The 21,272-nt window shown below is 42.2% G+C and overlaps 1 protein-coding gene and 1 long non-coding RNA gene across 4 annotated transcripts; one reads left to right on the forward strand and one right to left on the reverse strand.

The window, feature by feature from the left end:
• Positions 1-760: 760 nt before the first annotated feature.
• Positions 761-2,242, reverse strand: LOC106566889 (uncharacterized). Its single transcript, XR_001319964.3, has 3 exons — positions 2,006-2,242; positions 1,332-1,468; positions 761-1,112 (listed from the first exon to the last, which is right to left on the reverse strand). It is a non-coding gene; the product is annotated as an uncharacterized LOC106566889 (long non-coding RNA).
• mad2l2 (mitotic arrest deficient 2 like 2) lies at positions 1,437-19,973 on the forward strand. 3 transcript variants are annotated; one of them, XM_014135438.3, is made up of 9 exons: positions 1,437-1,517; positions 11,186-11,235; positions 11,367-11,485; positions 11,579-11,650; positions 11,791-11,891; positions 14,015-14,109; positions 14,399-14,472; positions 19,294-19,386; positions 19,536-19,973. In XM_014135438.3, the coding sequence occupies exons 2-9, from the start codon at positions 11,196-11,198 to the stop codon at positions 19,575-19,577; spliced, it is 636 nt and encodes a 211-aa protein (XP_013990913.1). In that variant the 5' UTR covers positions 1,437-1,517; positions 11,186-11,195; the 3' UTR covers positions 19,578-19,973. The 3 variants fall into 3 exon arrangements, with proteins under 3 accessions (XP_013990913.1, XP_013990912.1, XP_045549099.1); XM_014135437.3 differs by lacking the exon at positions 1,437-1,517 and adding an exon at positions 10,910-11,004; XM_045693143.2 differs by lacking the exon at positions 1,437-1,517 and having other exon boundaries at positions 10,969-11,235.
• The last annotated feature ends 1,299 nt before the right edge of the window (positions 19,974-21,272 follow it).

Genomic DNA, 21,272 nt, shown 5'->3' on the forward strand with positions numbered 1-21,272 from the left:
ATAACATTGTTTCCAGTCCTTTTCAAGAGGAAAACATCTTGTTTGACCACATATTTCACACACAATGTTTTATTACTATTAGTATTCACTATGTCCTTTCATTGAAATAGTGAAGCCACATGACCTTGATGTACAGTTGAATAGGCTTACAAAACAAGCCCAATAGTACAATCTTAAAACTACAGAAATGAATACAGTGCCTTCAGAAAGTAATCACACCTCTTGACGTTTTCCACATTTTGTTGTTATAGCCTGAATTTTAAATGTATTAAATTGAGAATTTGTGTCACTGGCTTACACACAGTACCCCATAATGTCAAAGTGTATTTAGAAATGATCAACAACCAAATTGAAGGAGCTTGGAGAATTAAAAAAATAGTAATGTGCAAATATTGTACAATCCAGGTGTTCAAAGCTCTTAGAGACTTACCCAGAAAGACTCACAGCTGTAATCTCTGCCAAAGGTGATTCTAACGTATTGACTCAGGGGTGTGAATACTTACCTAAATGAAATGTTTCTGTATTTCAATAAATTAGCACAATTTAGTCAAAACATGTTTTCACTTTGTTATGTGGTAAAAATGTAATCCATTTTAAAATCAGGATGTAACACAACAAAATGTGGAATAGGTCAAGGGGTATGAATACTTTCTGAAAGCACTGTAATATCACTTACTGAGAAGAACATTGAATACCATGAACTGTATTTTTGGACTTAATCGCTTAGTTGCTCTGACATTTCACAAAAAAGACAAAGCTGTGGGGAAGCTGTAAAATCACTTTACAACAAGCAAACTGAAATCCCAACATTTCTAAAAAGGAAACCAAAAATCCTGACTATTATTGAAAGTGTGGCTCCAATAATCTTTGATCCTCTCATACAGCCATTATTTGGTCATTTAAAAACCATATATAATTGATACATAACATAATTCCATCCGTTGAGGGTCCTTCCTCTCTGAACAAAGGTCCTTCGGTCAGTGGCTGGTCAGCATTTGTGGGCGTAATATCCAATGAGGTATCCTATGATGTAAACAGCCACCAGTGCAGCCAAAGCTCCAGCCACTTTGATAGCAACGCCCAGGGTGCCAGTGCAGACCCTGTTGTAGAGCCTTTGGTAAGTAGAACATGTCATGTTATAAATATGGCCAGTGATTACTGTTGTGGTCAGTTACATACACTATCAGTAAACTCAAGAGGTCAGAATTTGGAGAAGTTAATCAAAAAGGATTTAATGGATGAAAACAATGTGCACTGAATAGAATTTCAATGTGATACACCTTTATTGAAAGTAAAGTAAGTGTTTCTTATACGTCTTCCTCAGAGCTTACCCCGTTACACCTGTTCCAGCCACATTCAGATTGATGTTGTCTTCATTCCAGCGGTTGTATTGAACACCAGCAGTGTTGGGGTCCGTTTCAGAAGTCATTCTTCCCTGAACTTTATATACTGCAAATACTTCAACAACCTGTGAAGAGAAGATGGTGATGGAGTTGCGCAATATGGACACAGAATAGGTAACTGCGTCATAAGACATTTTTACACGTCTTTCAATTGTCTTAATCAATTTAGACCAATTCAGTCCCCCCCCCCCCCCCCCCCATTCAGGCCAATGACAATTTCAATATTTGTTTTATTTTATTATATGTAATTGTATCATACAATAAGTATTTCTATGACACATTAAAACTCAACAGGTGACTAGAGCTGTGGGACATTGATCAGCTTGCTCAAAAATTATCCGCTGGAAATTATTCCTGTTACAGTACATGCTGACCAGACCGCTCGAGCGTGTCCGCGTACACCATCGCGTGCATGTTGATTTTGTCCACCCACACCAGACGCGATCAGGACACGCAGGTTGAAATATCAAAATTAACTCTGAACCAACCATATTAATTTGGGGACAGGTTGAAAAGCATTAAACATTTATGGCAATTTAGCTAGCTAGCTTGCTGTTGCTGGATAATTTGTCCTGGGACATAAACATTGGCCGTTATTTTACCTGAAATGCACAAGGTTCTCCGAAAATTAATCCACAGATAAAAGGATAAACTGAGTTTTTGTTTCTAGTAATCTCTCCTCCTTCAGGTTTCTTCTTCTTTGGACATTATATGGTGGTTGGCAGCCAACGTTAAGGTGCATCACCACCACCACCAACTACTTTAAGGTGCATTTCCACTACCAACTGGACTGGAGTTTGGACCTCAGTTTATCTTCCAATCACGCAAGTGGATATATGCTCCTAAAAACCAATGAGATGGCGTGTCGGTATATGTTCCTAAAAACCAATGAGGAGATGGGAGAGGCGGGACTAGCAGCCCGTAAAGCGTCACATATAGAACCAAGTTCTATTTTAGCGCCTGGCTACGCAGACACTAGTTGACAAGCACAAGCAGTGTAGGTGCAATGATTGAATAACATGTATGTGTACATTTATTTTTCAACGCTCGCGCACGTGACGCAAGCAGTGTGGTCAGCATGTTAGTCACCCAAATTAACCTGAAAATAACTGGAAGTCTACTCACCACTGTGCTCTATCAAGGACTGAAGGCAGATAGTCTTAAAGTATGCCTCTTGCTCTATAATTATGAAGCCTTGAACAAAGTTCATGATTTCATCAAGGTCAGCATTCATCACCTGGTCATAAATTGATAAGGCTTATGCGATAGTTATATGGCTCTTTCCAATGATGATAAATTATTTTATCCTTCGATGGTTTGATACATTTTTTCACCATTAATTTTTCACAGTGAATTTTATAAACTCTTCAAACTAAGTATGTGTTTGGTGTAGCCTTAGCTTGGCATGACGTTTTGATAATCGCTTTAATTATCTCAGGCAAGGTGAGTTTTATCAATATTTTTGCCTCAATTTACTTAGAAAAAATGCTAATTAGCTACAGAGAACCTCAGTAAGACTACAAATTCCTACAGGAAGCTCCTGCACGTCATCTCTAGCCGACACTGTTAGCTACCATTAACCAGCGCGATCAAAGACCTTTGCACAATCCATGTGCTGTACTGATGTAACGTTCGTCGTATGGATTAGACCAAAATGCAGCGGGAATGTGTATACTCATCTTCTTTTATTGAGAAGGAACGTGAACACTGAACAAAATCACAAACACCGACAGTCCTGTAAGGCAACATGCTATTCACGGAACAACTACCCACAAACACAGTGACAAAAACCCCTTACTTAAATATGGCCTCCAATTAAAAGCAACGAAGAACAGCTGCTTCTAATTGAAGGACAACCAAAACCCTGAACATAGAAATAGACTAAATAGACACAGACATAGAAATATACTAACATAGAACATTGCCCAAAACCCCCCGAAATACACTAAACAAACACCCCCTGCCACGCCCTGACCAAACACACTAAACAAACACCCCCTGCCACGCCCTGACCAAACTACAATAACAAACAACCCCTTTTACTGGTCAGGACGTGATAACTGAAATTAATTTAATAAAGTGTTGAACCTCTTCCGTCTCCTTTCTCTGTCTTAGCTAGCCACTGACGACACTTTAGCTAGCTAGTTAGCAGAACAGTAGATCAAAAAATAATATTGTATTACTTAGCCTAGATAATTGTTTGTACAGTATGTTGACTTTTATTTCAGACCTTATGACATTTTTCAAGGATGAGTATATGAGCATTAAAAGGGGAAGACCAATAAAGTCTGGCCATGTGGAGAAGTGCAGCTATTGTGAGGGGCAACTTATCGGTTTAGTCGCATGAGGGATAAAGTTTATCCTGTGTCGGTGAGTGTAGCTATTAAGTTGCGTTTGAGCATCTTAGCAATACAATGTGTTCTATACTGCTGTCAACATTCTACAAGGAAAGAGACACTTAATCAATTTTATTATCATTAACCAGATACCAGACTTAGATGAGTGATAACTCAGTTCTAGAATGTTGTCATTGATCATAAGGAATCTATAAATCTATTGACATTCAGAATTGACTTTGTTAAGACATCCAGCCTGTGTTGTAGTTTCATGACCAGAGACAAATATTCAAAGGAATAGTATTTGTTTATTAGAAGTGGTACATGCATTCACACAGTCTTCATTTGTAGGATCCTTCCCACTATATGATTTATATGTCAAGTGATAAAATCCCAAGTTATCAATTAAAGTTTATGGAAAAACTGCACTTGTCCTCGTGAAAATTAGTGTATTAAATATTCTACAGCTGTAATGTCATCAATCAAATCAAACTTTATTTATATTGCACATTTCTTACAACAAATACAATTCAATGTGTTCAAAGTCATGCATTGAAAGGCATGTGGCACTTAACATCCTTCCTCTTGGCAGGTCTCTATTGGTGACCAGGGGATTCTCTCTATCACATGAAAATGCCCCCATGGAGCTCAAAAGTGTAGCCATTTTTGTGCATTGGCTATTTTTGTGTGCTAATGATGGATATAAACCTGGATTGCTGATGCTATACAGTATATTGGCCCTTGAGAGGCTTTGAAGCAACCGGTCGGCCATAATTTGGCATTCCCCAGTAGGAGCAGTCCTCCAAAGGAATGAATAGAATTATACAGTATTTCAAATCAATGTTTCAAGGACAAAATTATATCTATTTAAGTATATATATTTTTGTAGTAGGGACAGTAACAGTAATCTAAAAACAAGTATACTTTAATTAAAATGTTTTTATACAGTAGCAGTCAAAAGTTTGGACACACCTGCTCATTCAAGGGTTTTTCTTTATTTTTACAATTTTCTACCTAGTAGAATAATAGTGAAGACATCAAAACTATGAAATAACACATATGGAATCATGTAGTAACCAAAAAAGTGTTAAACAAATCAAAATATATTTTAGATTTTAGATTCTTCAAAGTAGCCACCCTTTGCCTTGATGACAGCTTTGCACACTCTTGGTATTCTCTCAACCAGCTTCATGCGGAATGCTTATCCAACAGTCTTGAAGGAGTTCCCACATATGCTGAGCACTTGTTGGCTGCTTTTCCTTCACTCCATGGTCCTACTCAATTGGGTTGAGGTCTGGTGATAGTGGAGGCCAGGTCATCTAATGCGGCACTCCATCACTCTCCTTGGTCAAATTGCCCTTACACAGCCTTGAGGTGTGTTTTGGGTAATTGTCCTGTTGAAAAACAAATGATAGTACCACTAAGCGCAAACCAGATGGGATGGTGTATCGCTGCAGAATGCTGTGGTAGCCATGCTGGTTAAGTGTGCCTTGAATTCTAAATAAATCACTGACAGTGTCACCAGCAAAGCACCCCCACACCATCACACCTCCTCCTTCATGCTTCACGGTGGGAACCACACATGTGGAAATCATTCGTTCACCTACTCTGCGTCTTCCAAAGTCATGGCTGTTGGAACCAAAAATCTCAAATTTGGACTCATCAGACAAAAGGACAGATTTCCACCGTATTTCTTGGCCCAAGCAAGTCTCTTCTTATTATTGGTATCCGTTAGTAATGGATTCTTTGCAGCAATTTGACCATGAAGGCCTGATTCAGGCAGTCTCCTCTGAACAGTTGAGGTTGAGATGTGTATGTTATTTTAACTCTGTGAAGCATTTATTTGAGCTGCAAATTCTGAGGCTGGTAACTCTAATGAACTTCTCTGCAGAAGAAGAAACTCTGGGTCTTCCTTTCCTGTGGTGATCCTTCGAGAACCAGTTTCATCATCACGCTTGATGTTTTTTCGACTGCACTTGAAGAAACGTTCAAAGTTCTTGAAATGTTCCGGATTGACTGACCTTCATGTCTAAAAGTTATGATGGACTATCGTTCCTCTTTGCTTATTTGAGCTGTTCTTGCTATAATATGGACTTGGTATTTTACCAAAATAGGGCTATCTTCTGTATACCACCACAACCTTGTCACAACACAACTGATTGGCTCAAACACATAAAGAAGGTAAGAAATTCCACAAATTAACTTTTAACAAGGCACAACTGTTACTTGAAACACATTCCAGGTGACTACCTCATGAAACCAAAACCTAAATCCAAGATGGCGTAACAGTCAGACGTCTTTGTCCTTCATCTTGTCGTGTCCCATGTATGTATGTATATATATATATATATTTACATATTTTCTTCGCATACCTTTTTATATATTTTTTTCTATAAACTCAACCTCAAAACACTCTCATGCAACCCGCCTCATCAATTTAAAAAAAACAAGTATTATTTACCTAAAATCTGAAATCCACAACAGAAGCTAGCCAGAGGTTAGCCAGAGGTTGGCCAGTTCACTGGCTAACGTTGGAGTTCAGCTAGCCACGGTTGGCGGTCATCAGCTATCCCTTAGCTCGAAAAGCTATCGGCAGTTTTGTACAGCGCGACTCAGACCAGAGCATACCGGACCTATTTTCTCTCCATATCCCCCGATTTCTTCCGCAGGCTCTGGACACTTACACCTGGATCTTGCAGCTAGCGACCTGCTACCCGAGTGACTATTGGCAAACGTCGGTCCCGGAGCTAACATCAATTATTCCGGAGCTAGCCAGCTGAAGAGTTCCATCAGCCACTCCTGGGCTACAATCACCTATCCGGACCGGTTTCACTGCCGATGCGGAGCCCCATCGGGCCTTCACGACTGGACTACCAACGTTATCTGCCCGAGGGAGTTATCCAACTGGCCCCTCCGTCGCGACGTACCCTGAACACCCATCTGCAGCCCGCTAATCGTTAGCTGTCTTATCGGCTGCTATCTGAATAGGTCTATGGGACAATTTTCTTCGGCCACTATAACTATAACTATTTTGCCAATTAGACTGGTCCCCTCTACCACACGGAACCCCACTAATCTACAGACGGAAACACACGAGGTGGCTAAAAACAGACCTCCCTCCATCTTCTGCCAGCTTGCTACCTATGGCCCGGCTAGCTGTCTGAATCCCACGGGACCCTTATGATCACTCGGCTAAGCATACCTCTCCTTAATGTCAATATGCCTTGTCCATTGCTGTTCTGGTTAGTGTTTATTGGCTTATTTCACTGTAGAGCCTCTAGCCCTGCTCATTATTCCTTATCCAACCTTTCAGTTCCACCACCCACACATGCGATGACATCACCTGGTTTCAATGATGTTTCTAGAGACAATATCTCTCTCATCATCACTCAATGCCTAGGTTTACCTCCACTGTATTCACATCCTACCATACCTTTGTCTGTACATTATACCTTGAAGCTATTTTATCTCCCCCTGAAACCTGCTCCTTTTACTCTCTGTTCCGGACGTCCTAGACGACCAATTCTCATAGCTTTTAGCTGTACCCTTATCCTACTCCTCCTCTGTTCCTCTGGTGATGTAGAGGTGAATCAAGGCCCTGCAGTAAATAGCTCCACTCGTATTCCCCAGGCGCTCTCTTTTGATGACTTCTGTAACCGTAATAGCCTTGGTTTCATGCATGTTAACATTAGAAGCCTTCCCCCTAAGTTTGTTTTATTCACTGCTTTAGCACACTCTGCCAACCCGGATGTCCTAGCCGTGTCTGAATCCTGGCTTAGGAAGTCCACCAAAAACTCTGAAATCTTCATCCCTAACTACACTATTTTTAGACAAGAGAGAACGGCCAAAGGGGGCGGTGTTGCAATCTACTGCAGAGATGGTCTGTACCCAAACAATTTGAACTTCTACTTTTAAAAATCCATCTCCCTAAAAACAAGTCTCTCACCGTTGCCGCCTGCTATAGACCACCCTCTGCCCCCAGCTGTGCTCTGGACACCATATGTGAACTGATTGCCCCCCATCTATCTTCAGAGCTCGTGCTGCTAGGTGACCTAAACTGGGACATGCTTAACACCCCATCCATCCTACAATCTAAGCTTGATGCCCTCAATCTCACCCAAATTATCAATGAACCTACTAGGTACCACCCCAAAGCCGTAAACATGGGCACCCTCATAGATATCATCCTAAACAACTTGCCCTCTAAATACACCTCTGCTGTTTTTCAACCAAGATCTCAGCGATCACTGCCTCATTGCCTGCATCCGTAATGGGTCAGCGGTCAAACGACCTCCACTCATCACTGTCAAACGCTCCCTGAAACATTTCAGCGAGCAAGCCTTTCTAATCGACCTGGCCCGGGTATCCTGGAAGGATATTGACCTCATCCTGTCAGTAGAGGATGCCTGGTTATCTTTTTTAAATGCCCTCCTCACCATCTTAAATAAGCATGCCCCATTCAAGAAATTTAGAACCAGGAACAGATATAGCCCTTGGTTCTCTCCAGACCTGACTGCCCTTAACCAACACACAAACATCCTGTGGCGTTCTGCATTAGCATCGAACAGCGCCTGTGATATGCAACTTTTCAGGGAAGGGTAGAAACCAATATACACAGGCAGTTAGAAAAGCCAAGGCTAGCTTTTTCAAGCAGAAATTTGCTTCCTGCAACACAAACTCAAAAAAGTTCTGGGACACTGTAAAGTCCTTGGAGAATAAGAGCACCTCCTCCCAGCAAGCCACTGCACTGAGGATAGGAAACTCTGTCACCTCCGATAAATCCATTATAATTGAGAATTTCAATCAGCATTTTTCTACGGCTGGCCATGCTTTCCACCTGGCTACCCCTACCGCGGTCAACAGCACTGCACCCCCCACAGCTACTCAGCTACTGGACCCCTACAAATCAGCCGGGCTAGACAATCTGGACCCTTTCTTTCTAAAATGATCTGCCGAATATGTTGCAACCCCTATTACTAGCCTGTTCAACCTCTCTTTCGTGTCGTCTCAGATTCCAAAAGATTGGAAAGCAGCTGCTGTCATCCCCCTCTTCAAAGGAGGGGACACTCTTTACCCAAACTGCTACAGACCTATATCTATCCTACCCTGCCTTTCTAATGTCTTCGAAAGCCAAGTCAACAAACAGATTACCAACCATTTCGAATCCCACCGCACCTTCTCCGCTATGCAATCTGGTTTCAGAGCTGGTCATGGGTGCACCTCAGCCACGCTCCAGGTCCTAAATGATATCGTAACCGCCATCGATAAGAAACAATACTGTGCTGCCGTATTCATTGACCTGGCCAAGGCTTTCGACTCTGTCAATCACCACATCCTCATCAGCAGACTCAATAGCCTTGGTTTCTCAAATGATTGCCTCGCCTGGTTCCTCGCCTGGTTCACCAACTACTTCTCTGATAGAGTTCAATGTGTCAAATCGGATGGCCTGTTGTCCGGGCATCTGGTAGTCTCTATGGGGGTGCCACAGGGTTCAATTCTTGGGCCAACTCTTTTCTCTGTTTACATCAATGATGTCGCTCTTGCTGCTGGTGAGTCTCTGATCCACCTCTGCAGACGACACCATTCTGTATACTTCTGGCCCTTCTTTGAACACTATGTTAACAACCCTCCAGACCAGCTTCAATGCCATACAACTCTCCTTCCGTGGCCTCCAACTGCTCTTAAATACAAGTAAAACTAAATGCATGCTCTTCAACCGATCGCTGCCCGTACCTGCCCGCCCATCCAGCATCACTACTCTGGACGGTTCTTACTTAGAATATGTGGACAACTACAAATACCTAGGTGTCTGGTTAAATCTAGAATTGGCTTCCTATTTCACAACAAAGCATCCTTCACTCATGCTGCCAAACATACCCTCGTAAAACTGACCATCCTACCGATCCTCGACTTCGGCGATGTCATTTCCAAAATATCCTCCAATACCCTACCCAATAAACTGGATGCAGTCAATCACAGTGCCATCCATTTTGTCACCAAAGCCCCATATACTACCCACCACTGCGACCTGTACGCTCTCGTTGGCTGGCCCTCGCTTCATACTCGTCGCCATACTCATTGGCTACAGGTCATCTACAAGACCCTGCTAGGTAAAGTCCCCCCTTATCTCAGCTCACTGGTCACCATAGCAGCACCCACCTGTAGCACGTGCTCCAGCAGGTATATCTCTCTGGTCACCCCCAAAGCCAATTCTTCCTTTGGCCGTCTCTCCTTCCAGTTCTCTTCTGCCAATGACTGGAACGAACTACAAAAATCTCTGAAACTGGAAACTCTTATCTCCCTCACTAGATTTAAGCACCAGCTGTCAGAGCAGCTCACAGATTACTGCACCTGTACATAGCCCATCTATAATTTAGCCCAAACAACTACCTCTTCCCCTACTGTATTTATTTATTTATTTTTCTCCTTTGCACCCCATTATTTCTATTTCTACTTTGCACTTTCTTCCACTCCAAATCTACCATTCCAGTGTTTTACTTGCTATATTGTATTTACTCCGCCACCATGGCCTTTTTTGCCTTTACCTCCTTTATCTCACCTCATTTGCTCACATTGTATATAGTCTTATATTTTTCTACTGTATTATTGACTGTATGTTTGTTTGACTCCATGTGTTGTATGTGTCGAACTGCTTTGCTTTATCTTGGCCAGGTCGCAATTGTAAATGTGCCTACCTGGTTAAATAAAGGTAAAATAAAAAACTGGTTGAGAGAATGCAAAGAGTGTGCAAAGCTGTCATCAATGCAAAGGGTGGCTACTTTGAAGAATTTCCAATATAAAATATATTTTGATTTGTTTAACACTTTTTGGGTTACTGCATAATTCCAAATGTCTTATTTCACGGTTTTGGGGTCCCCACTATTATTCTACAATGTAAAAATAGTGAAAATATTGAAAAACACTTAAGTCGGTGTGTTCAAACTTTTGACTGGTACTGTATGTATGTGAGCTAAGCATATACATATGCTTAGCTCACATACTATCATTTTAAGGTATGCATTAAGGGATCTGTAATATAATAAATGTGGCAAAACGAATGTAGAAATTAATAAAGGTATTCTATAGCTTCCAAAATATTTTATTTTACAGTGGTGGGGGAATGCCAAGATGGAGGAACGGAGAATTCAACACAGCGCACACAATTAGTCAGCTAGTGTGTGTATACACGATATAAGTGTGCGCCATGTAACGTCATAACCAAGCGACGACAAGAAGTAGTGGATGTAAACAAATAAACAGACATTGTAGGTATTATTCGCATCTTTGCTGCATATTATGATTAAATCCTGAGAACAGATTTACAAACGACAGTCTTACGGTTTTCAGAGGTTGAATTGTTCCATGTTGCAATTACTTTTTTGACGTTTGAAACGTTCGTTAGGTGGCCTCATATCATTCGGCATTATTTGTTTTCTCATCCCTCAGCCACCAGAAAATGACAACGCTAACAAGACAAGACCTCAATTTTGGCCAAGGTAGCTAGCTATATCAATTATTTTACATCGACCTGTAAAATGTGCATTTCAATTGAGCAATTTAATTTTTATATAGACTCAAGCTTCGTTACTTAGACTTAATCTTCGTTACTGCCTATCTTCTTTTGCAGTGGTGGCTGACATCTTGTGTGAGTTTTTGGAAGTGGCTATTCATCTCATCCTCTATGTACGAGAGGTGTACCCATCTGGAATATTCCAGAAGAGAAAGAAATACAATGTACCTGTACAGGTAAGGTTATAATATCACCGTTGTAATAACTATTCAGCTACTATTAACGGTTATCTGCAAAATATCCATCACTCATGTTGCATTACCTTCTAGATGTCATGCCACCCAGAGCTGAACCAATACATCCATGATACTCTTCACTGTGTAAAACCCCTCATTGAGAAGGTGAGAGAATACATTAGCCTACAAATAATTGACATAGTCTTGCAAACCCAATGGCTCATCATGCTAAATATGTTATTGCATGAGGGCACACTTTTTTTGAGTACATATTACTCACATGAAGTTCTACATTGCTCCCTCAGAATGATGCAGAAAAAGTGGTGGTGGTCATCATGGACAAAGAGCATCATCCAGTTGAGAGATTTGTCTTTGAGATTTCACAGCCTCCTCTTTTATCCATCAGGTGAGTGTATATCTTCACTGACATTTTCAACTTCTCTGACCCAATCTGTAATAGGGTTGTCACGATACCAGTATTGCGATACACAGATGTATCATGGCAAGGAAAAAAAACATGAAATGGGCAAAATTACCTGAGGAAAACAGTCTTAATGTTGGAAAGCCTTATGTTGTCACCCAGAATCACGTTAATTTTCCAAGCTACAGCACATATTTTATGTACAGTAGGCTTTTTAAAGGACCAAAGTGTTTAGTCTGCTTTGTGTTTTCCTTTTTGCCATGGAAAATCAGGTATTGTAGTATTGCGATACTGGCATCATGACAACCCTAATCTTTAATACCTACATGTTTCAAACAGACCACCATAGTCCCTGTCCCCAAGAACGCCAAGGTAACGTGTCTAAATGACCTTTTGTCCAGTAGCACTCACATCTGTAGCCATGAAATACTTTGAAAGGCTGGTCATGGCTCACATCAACACTATCATCCCAGACACCCTAGACCTACTCCAATTCGCATACTGCCCCAACAGATCCACAGATGATGCAATCTCTGATGCAATCTCTATTGCGCTCCACATTGCCCTTTTCCCACCTGGACAAAAGGAACACCTACGTGAGAATGGTGTTCATTGACTACTGCTCATCACGTTCAACACCAGAGTTCTCCTTTAAGCTCATCATTAAGTTCAGGACCGCGGGACTGAACATCTCCCTCTGCACCTGGACGGGCAGCCCCTGATGTGTAGCCCCCAGGTGATGAGGGTAGACAACAACACATCAGCTGTGCTGACCATGAATATGGGGGCCCCTCAGGGGTGCGTGCTTTGTCCCCTCCTGTACTCCCTGTTCACCCACGACTGTGTGGCCGCGCATGACTCCAACACCATCATTCAGTTTGCAGACGATACGACAGTGGTAGGCCTGGTCACTGACAATGATGAGACAGCCTACAGGGAGGAGGTCAGAGACCTGGCAGTGTGGTGTCAGTACAACAACCTCTCCCTCAACGTAAGCAAGACAAAGGAGCTGATCATGGACTACAGGGAATGTAGGGCCGAGCACGCCCCCATTCACATCAACAGGACTGTAGTGGAGCGGGTCGAGAACTTCAAGTTCCTCTGTGTCTACATCACTAAGGACCTATCATGGTCCATACACACCAACACAGTTGGGAAGAGGGCATGACAACACCTCTTCCCCCTCAGAAGGTTGAAATACATCCTCAAAAAGTTATATAGCTGCACTAATGAGACCATCTTGACTGGCTGCATCACCGCTTGGTATGGCAACGGCTTGGCATGCGACCGTAATGCGCTACAGAAGGTAGTGCGTACGGCCCAGTACATCACTGGGACCAAGCTTCCTGCCATCCAGGACCTCTTTACCAGGCGGTTTCAGATGAAGGCCCAAACATTTTTCAAAGACTCCAGCCACCCAAGTCATAGACTGTTTTCTGTGCTACCGCACGGCAGCGGTACCGGAGCGCCAAGTCTGGGACCAAAAGGATTCTGAACAGCTTTTACCCCCAAGCCATAAGACTGTTGAACAGTTAATCAAATGGCTACCTGAACTATTTGCATTGTCCCCCTTTTTGTTGTTGCACTGACTCTCTTACACTGGCTCTATGTACACTCACTGGATTCTACTCACACACCACTCTGACACTCCAACAAACACACACACACACACACATACTACATATGCTCACACACACAAAACACATGCATATTGACGCCACATAGACACACACATAAACACACTTTCACACTCTTCACATACGTTACTGCTATTATCTATCCTGATTGCCTAGTCACTTTTACCCACTACCTACATGTACATATTACCTCAATCACCAACTACCTTGTACCCCAAACACATTGACTCTCTACCGTTACTCCTTGTATATAGCCTTGTTGTTTTATTGTGTTACTATTTTCCTTTTTTTTTTTTCTCTCAAATGTTCTTTCTTTTTAGGGCTTGTAATTAAGGATTTCGAGGTGAAGTCTACACCTGTTGTATTCGGCGCATGTGACAAATACAATTTTATTTGATTTAATATGGTTTGTTGTTAGAATGCCCTTTTCGATACCTTGAGCTTTTACGACTTACTCTTCTGGTTCTACAGCTCTGATACATTGCTGTCACACGTGGAACAGTTACTGAGGGCGGTTATCCTGAAGATCAGTGTATGTGATGCAGTTCTGGAAAACAACCCACCGGGTAAGATAGAAAAGCTATATTGGAGAATGGAGAGACACTCAGTGAAAAACATCTCAGTGAAAATCGATAGCTGGAGGTCTGCTGCTATTTAAGTCTTGCATTCCCAAACAAATTCCCTTGTGGATATTTGTTTTGACAGGGAAGTCATATTGAGACCTAGGTCTCTTTTCCAAATGTGCCCTGTATTATACAATATAAAAATACACATTATACATACAATTTCTGTTAAGTCGTTGTCTAGCAGCGGTCATAGTATTCTAATATGTCTATTTACTTTCCACTGTCCCAGGATGTACGTTTACAGTGCTGGTCCACACCAGGGAGGCTGCCACGCGCAACATGGAGAAGGTTCAGGTCATCAAGGTCAGTGTTGTCAAAAACATGACATTTCAATGCAGAATGTGTGTTGATTGTAATACACTGACTTGTTTGTGTACCTACATTCAATCATATTCAATCACATTCATTCAACTCGCCTCACCAATAAAAAAAAAAAAAGAAGTATTATTTACCTCATATCTGAAATCCACAACAGAAGCTAGCCAGAAGTTAGCCAGTTCACTAGCTAACGTTAGAACTCAGCTAACCACGGTTGGCGGTCATCAGCTATCCCTTAGCTCGAAAAGCTATCGCCAGTTTTGTACAGCACGACTCAGACCAGAGCATACCGGACCTATTTTCTCTCCATATCCCCGGATTTCTACCGCAAGCTCTGGACATTTACACCTGGATCTTGCAGCTAGCTAGCTGCTATCCGAGTGACTATTGGCAAACGTCGGTCCCGGAGCTAACATCAATTATTCCGGAGCTAGCCAGCTGAAGAGTTCCATCAGCCACTCCTGGGCTACAATCCCCTATCCAGACCCGTTTTACTGCCGATGCGGAGCCCCATCGGGCCTTCACGACTATAACGTCTACCGACATTATCTGCCCGAGGGAGTTATCCAACTGGCCCCTCCGTCGCGCCGTAACCTGAACGCCCATCTGCGGCCAGCTAATCGTTAGCTGTCTTATCGGCTGCTATCTGAATAGGTCTATCGGCCAATTTTCTTGGGCCACTATAAACATTTTTCCAATTGGATTGGTCCCCTCTACCACACGGAACCCCACTAATCTACCGACGGAAACGCACGAGGTGGCTAAAAACAGACCATCTTCTGCCAGCTTGCTACCCATGGCCTGGCTAGCTGTCTGAATCGCCGTGACCGCAACCAACCTCACTACTCACTGGACCCTTTTGATCACTCGGCTAAGCATGCCTCTCCTTAATGTCAATATGCCTTGTCCATTGCTGTTCTGGTTAGTGTTTATTGGCTTATTTCACTGTAGAGCCTCTAGCCCTGCTCATTATACCTTATCCAACCTTTCAGTTCCACCACCCACACATGCGATGACATCACCTGGTTTCAATGATGTTTCTAGAGACAATATCTCTCTCATCATCACTCAATGCCTAGGTTAACCTCCACTGTATTCACATCCTACCATACCTTTGTCTGTACATTATACCTTGAAGCTATTTTATCACCCCCAGAAACCTGCTCCTTTTACTCTCTGTTCCGGACGTCCTAGACGACCAATTCTCATAGCTTTTAGCTGTACCCTTATCCTACTCCTTCTCTGGCGATGTAGAGGTGAATCCAGGCCCTGAAGTGCTTAGCTCCACTCCTATTCCCCAGGCGCTCTCTTTTGATGACTTCTGTAACCGTAATAGCCTTGGTTTCATGCATGTTAACATTAGAAGCCTCCTCCCTAAGTTTGTTTTATTCACTGCTTTAGCACACACTGCCAACCCGGATGTCCTAGCCGTATCTGAATCCTGGCTTAGGAAGACCACCAAAAACTCTGAAATCTCCATCCCTAACTAGGACATTTTCAGACAAGATAGAACGGCCAAAGGGGGCGGTGTTACAATCTAATGCAGAGAGATCCTGCAGAGTTCTGTCCTACTATCCAGGTCTGTAACCAAACAATTTGAACTTCTACTTTTAAAATCCACCTCTCTAAAAACAAGTCTCTCACCGTTGCCGCCTGCTATAGACCACCCTCTGCCCCCAGCTGTGCTCTGGACACCATATGTGAACTGATTGCCCCCCATCTATCTTCAGAGCTCGTGCTGCTAGGTGACCTAAACTGGGACATGCTTAACACCCCAGCCATCCTACAATCTAAGCTTGATGCCCTCAATCTCACACAAATGATCAATGAACCTACCAGGTACCACCCCAAAGCCGTAAACACTGGCACCCTCATAGATATCATCCTAACCAACTTGCCCTCTAAATACACATCTGCTGTTTTCAACCAAGATCTCAGCGATCACTGCCTCATTGCCTGCATCCGTAATGGGTCAGCGGTCAAACAACCTCCACTCATCACTGTCAAACGCTTCCTAAAACACTTCAGCGAGCAGGCCTTTCTAATCGACCTGGCCCGGGTATCCTGGAAGGATATTGACCTCATCCCTTCAGTAGAGGATGCCTGGTTATTTAAAAAAATGCCTTTCTCACCATCTTAAATAAGCATGCCCCATTCAAGAAATTTAGAACCAGGAACAGATATAGCCCTTGGTTCTCACCAGACCTGACTGCCCTTAACCAACACAAAAACATCGTGTGGCGTTCTGCATTAGCATCGAACAGCCCCTGTGATATGCAACTTTTCAGGGAAGTTAGAAACCAATATACACAGGCAGTTAGAAAAGCCAAGGCTAGCTTTTTCAAGCAGAAATTTGCTTCCTGCAACACAAACTCAAAAAAGTTCTGGGACACTGTAAAGTCCTTGGAGAATAAGAGCACCTCCTCCCAGCTGCCCACTGCACTGAGGATAGGAAACTCTGTCACCACCGATAAATCCACTATAATTGAGAATTTCAATAAGCATTTTTCTACGGCTGGCCATGCTTTCCACCTGGCTACCCCTACTCCGGTCAACAGCACTGCACCCCCACAGCTACTCGCCCAAGCCTTCCCCATTTCTCCTTCTCCCAAATCCAGTCAGCTGATGTTCTGAAAGAGCGTCAAAATCTGGACCCCTACAAATCAGCCGGGCTAGACAATCTGGACACTTTCTTTCTAAAATTATCTGGCGAATATGTTGCAACCCCTATTACTAGCCTGTTCAACCTCTTTCGTGTCGTCTGAGATTTCCAAAGATTGGAAAGCAGCTGCGGTCATCCCCCTCTTCAAAGGGGGGGGACACTCTTGACCCAAACTGCTACAGACCTATATCTATCCTACCCTGCCTTTCTAAGGTCTTCGAAAGCTAAGTCAACAAACAGATTACCAACCATTTCGAATCCCACCGCACCTTCTCCACTATGCAATCTGGTTTCAGAGCTGGTCATGGGTGCACCTCAGCCACGCTCCAGGTCCTAAATGATATCGTAACCGCCATCGATAAGAAACAATACTGTGCTGCCGTATTCATTGACCTGGCCAAGGCTTTCGACTCTGTCAATCACCACATCCTCATCGGCAGACTCAATAGCCTTGGTTTCTCAAATGATTGCCTCGCCTGGTTCACCAACTACTTCTCAGACAGAGTTCAGTGTGTCAAATCGGAGGGCCTGGTGTCCGGGCCTCTGGCAGTCTGTATGGGGGTGCCACAGGGTTCAATTCTTGGGCCGACTCTCTTTTTTGTATACATCAATGATGTCACTCTTGCTACTGGTGAGTCTCTGATCCACCTCTATGCAGATGACACCATTCTGTATACTTAACAGTAGAAAGGCTATAACAGTAGCGAGGCTACATTTTACATTTTAGCAGACGCTCTTATCCAGAGCGACTTACAGTAGTGAATGCATACATTTCATTTTTCATATATTTTTTTTCTGTGCTGGCCCCCCGTGGGAATCGAACCCACAACCCTGGCGTTGCAAACACCATGCTCTACCAACTGAGCTACAGGGAAGGCTACTTCTGGCCCTTCTTTGGACACTGTGTTAACTACCCTCCAGACGAGCTTCAATGCCATACAACTCTCCTTCCGTGGCCTCCAACTGCTCTTAAATACAAGTAAAACTAAATGCATGCTCTTCAATCGATCGCTGCCTGCACCTGCCCGCCTGTCCAGCATCACTACTCTGGACGGTTCTGACTTAGCATATGTGGACAACTACAAATACCTGGGTGTCTGGTTAGACTGTAAACTCTCCTTCCAGACTCACATCAAACATCTCCAATCTAAAGTTAAATCTAGAATTGGCTTCCTATTTCGCAACAAAGCATCTTTCACTCATGCTGCCAAACATACCCTCGTAAAACTGACCATCCTACTGATCCTCGTCTTCGGCTATGTCATTTACAAAATAGCCTCCAATACCCTACTCAATAAATTGGATGCAGTCTATCACAGTGCCATACGTTTTTATCACCAAAGCTCCATATACTACCCACCACTGCAACTTGTACGCTCTCGTTGGCTGGCCCTCGCTTCATACTCGTTGCCAAACCCACTGGCTCCAGGTCATCTACAAGACCCTGCTAGGTAAAGTTCCCCCTTAACTCAGCTTGCTGGTCACCATAGCAGCACCCACCTGTAGCATGCGCTCCAGCAGGTATATCTCTCTGGTCACCCCCAAAGCCAATTCCTCCTTCGGCCGCCTCTCCTTCCAGTTCTCTGCTGCCAATGATTGGAACGAACTACAAAAATCTCTAAAACTGGAAACGCTTATCTCCCTCACTAGCTTTAAGCACCAGCTGTCAGAGCAGCTCACAGATTACTGCACCTGTACATAGCCCATCTATAATTTAGCCCAAACAACTACCTCTTCCCCTACTGTATTTATTTATTTTGCACCCCATTATTTCTACTTTGCACTTTCTTCCACTACAAATCTACCATTCCAGTGTTTTACTTGCTATATTGTATTTACTTTGCCACCATGGCCTTTTTTGCCTTTACCTCCCTTATCTCACCTCATTTGCTCACTTTGTATATAGACTTATTTGTCTACTATATTATTGACTGTATGTTTGTTTTACTCCATGTGTAACTCTGTGTTGTTGTATGTGTCAAACTGCTTCCTTTATCTTGGCCAGGTCGCAATTGTAAATGAGAACTTGTTCTCAATTTGCCTACCTGGTTAAATAAAGGTGAAATAAATAAAATAAACACATGTTGTATTCTAGTGTGTGGGCCTGTACACTCCACATGTGATGTTGTCATGTTCCCCTCCAGGATTTTCCATGGATAGTTGCAGATGAGCAGGAAGTACACATGCAGGAGCCCAGACTCATACCCCTGAAGACCATTACATCAGACATTGTGAAAGTAAGCCGGAGGTCAACAATGGCATGGTTCTTTGTGAAGATTACAACACTTGTATGAAAGCCCATAGTAATAGACGATAATATTGTTTGAATGTGAATAATTTCATGTTGTGTACAATTTGTATGTAACAACATATTTTCTTTGTTTAGATGCAACTGTATGTGGAGGAGAGGGCACAAAAGGCTTCATAGATCAAGCTTGACAAAACAAGATGGCAATCTCTGCACTGCAGCTGCCACAATAATCAACTAGTTGAGGTGTGCATTTGGAAAAGTGGGGATCTCTGGATCTTCATTCTAATGCTTGAACTGTGAAAACTTTGAGAAAAATAGTTTTTTTTGTCATAGTTTGACTTGGCAAGAGGGGATAGGCAGAGTCAGTTATCGGTTCAGTACTGTATCATTGCTCATCACAATGAAAATAATTTTGTATGTACATAGTTATTACAGCAAAGCCTAAGAGGAATTATCTGTGGTATAGTGGGCACTTTTGTTCCCATTCTATTTGTTTCCAGTTGGTGTATAAAGCAATGTTTAAATGTACCATAGGCTGCGTTTACACAAGCAGCGCAATACTGATATCTTTTCCCCTCATTGGTCTTTGACCAACCACATCTTTTCACAGATCTTTTTTCAGAGCTGATCTGGTTAAACAAAAGAGCAATTAGTGAAAAAAAGATCTGCATTTGGCTGCCTGTCTAAATGCAGCCCTTTTGTGTTGTATGAAGCTATGTTTACACTATGATGTTAATTATTGTGTTCACGAAAACATGTTTTTTGGGGCAGTCTCGGGTGGATACGGTCTACCTGGTTAAAGTTCTAGACCAGGGCTCTCTAACCCTGTTCCTGGACGGCAGCTCTCGATGAACAGAGTTGCATAGCCCTGATTCTAGACAGTCGATAACAGGAATGACCAAACAGGTTGCATGGTTTGATATTGTAAGTGTTGAACACTGACATGCTCCATAAGAAAGTACTCAACCCAAACTGCAAAAATGCTTTGTAAATAAATGTGGATTTAGTTGTTTTTGATTTGTTTAGTATTTGAGTTTTGTTTTTTCATAATGCATTCTACTTTGGAAAATAAAGTGTTTAGTAGACTATAATACTTTTTTGTCAAGTTATGTTCCATTCCACTGTAATGCACCTTACCATAAAAGTTCCTTAAATCTCGGATACTGATTAGAATTGCTTAACACAAGGAGGGGTTGTAAATCTAATGGACGGACTGAGTACAATGCAAATAATATTTGACCTTTAGAGAAGTGCACTTGCTCTGTTTATTATTTGATGGAGAATGCAGGTAGGGGTATCTACAATAGCATTGAGGGTTGTATATCAAACACGCCTTCTTCCAATCATTATATTGTTCTTTGGTTTTACTGTTTTATTGTGTTAGCTTTTCATCCTGTTCATTTAAAATGAATGTTAATTCCTATATTAATGTGTCTATATTTTGTCTACTTTATGTAGTGTGTTACGATATTAAATGCACTGAAGATGAAATTATTTCGATTAGTGACTGCAAAAAGACTGCTAATGATTAGTGAATGGTTTATAAGGACCTATATTAAACATCTTATAAATTATCTTACGTTAATCATTAATATGTAATTTAAACGTTTTTATAAATGTGTAAATAACTAGCTTAACATTTGGTGAGAACTGTGAATGCCTAATAAATGGTTTATTAACTTTATTATAGTGTTACCCATGCTAGGGTCTAAAGCATCTAGTGTACAGTCGTGGCCAAAAGTTTTGAGAATGACAAATATTAATTTCCACAAAGTTTGCTGCTTCAGAGTCTATAGATATTTTTGTCAGATGTTACTATGGAATACTGAAGTATAATTACAAGCATTTCATAAGTGTCAAAGGCTTTTATTG

Source organism: Salmo salar, chromosome 13 (genome assembly GCF_965601325.2).
Source record: "Salmo salar chromosome 13, fSalSal1, whole genome shotgun sequence".
Classification (NCBI taxonomy): Eukaryota; Metazoa; Chordata; class Actinopteri; order Salmoniformes; family Salmonidae; genus Salmo; species Salmo salar.

Bases quoted from the DNA above. Each gene is read 5' to 3' on its own strand.
- mad2l2 (XM_014135438.3), top strand. From the start codon at position 11,196: ATGACAACGCTAACAAGACAAGACCTCAATTTTGGCCAAG. The intron at 11,236-11,366 runs GTAGCTAGCTAT...CTTCTTTTGCAG, and splicing joins AGACCTCAATTTTGGCCAAG to TGGTGGCTGACATCTTGTGT. The intron at 19,387-19,535 runs GTAAGCCGGAGG...TTCTTTGTTTAG, and splicing joins TTACATCAGACATTGTGAAA to ATGCAACTGTATGTGGAGGA.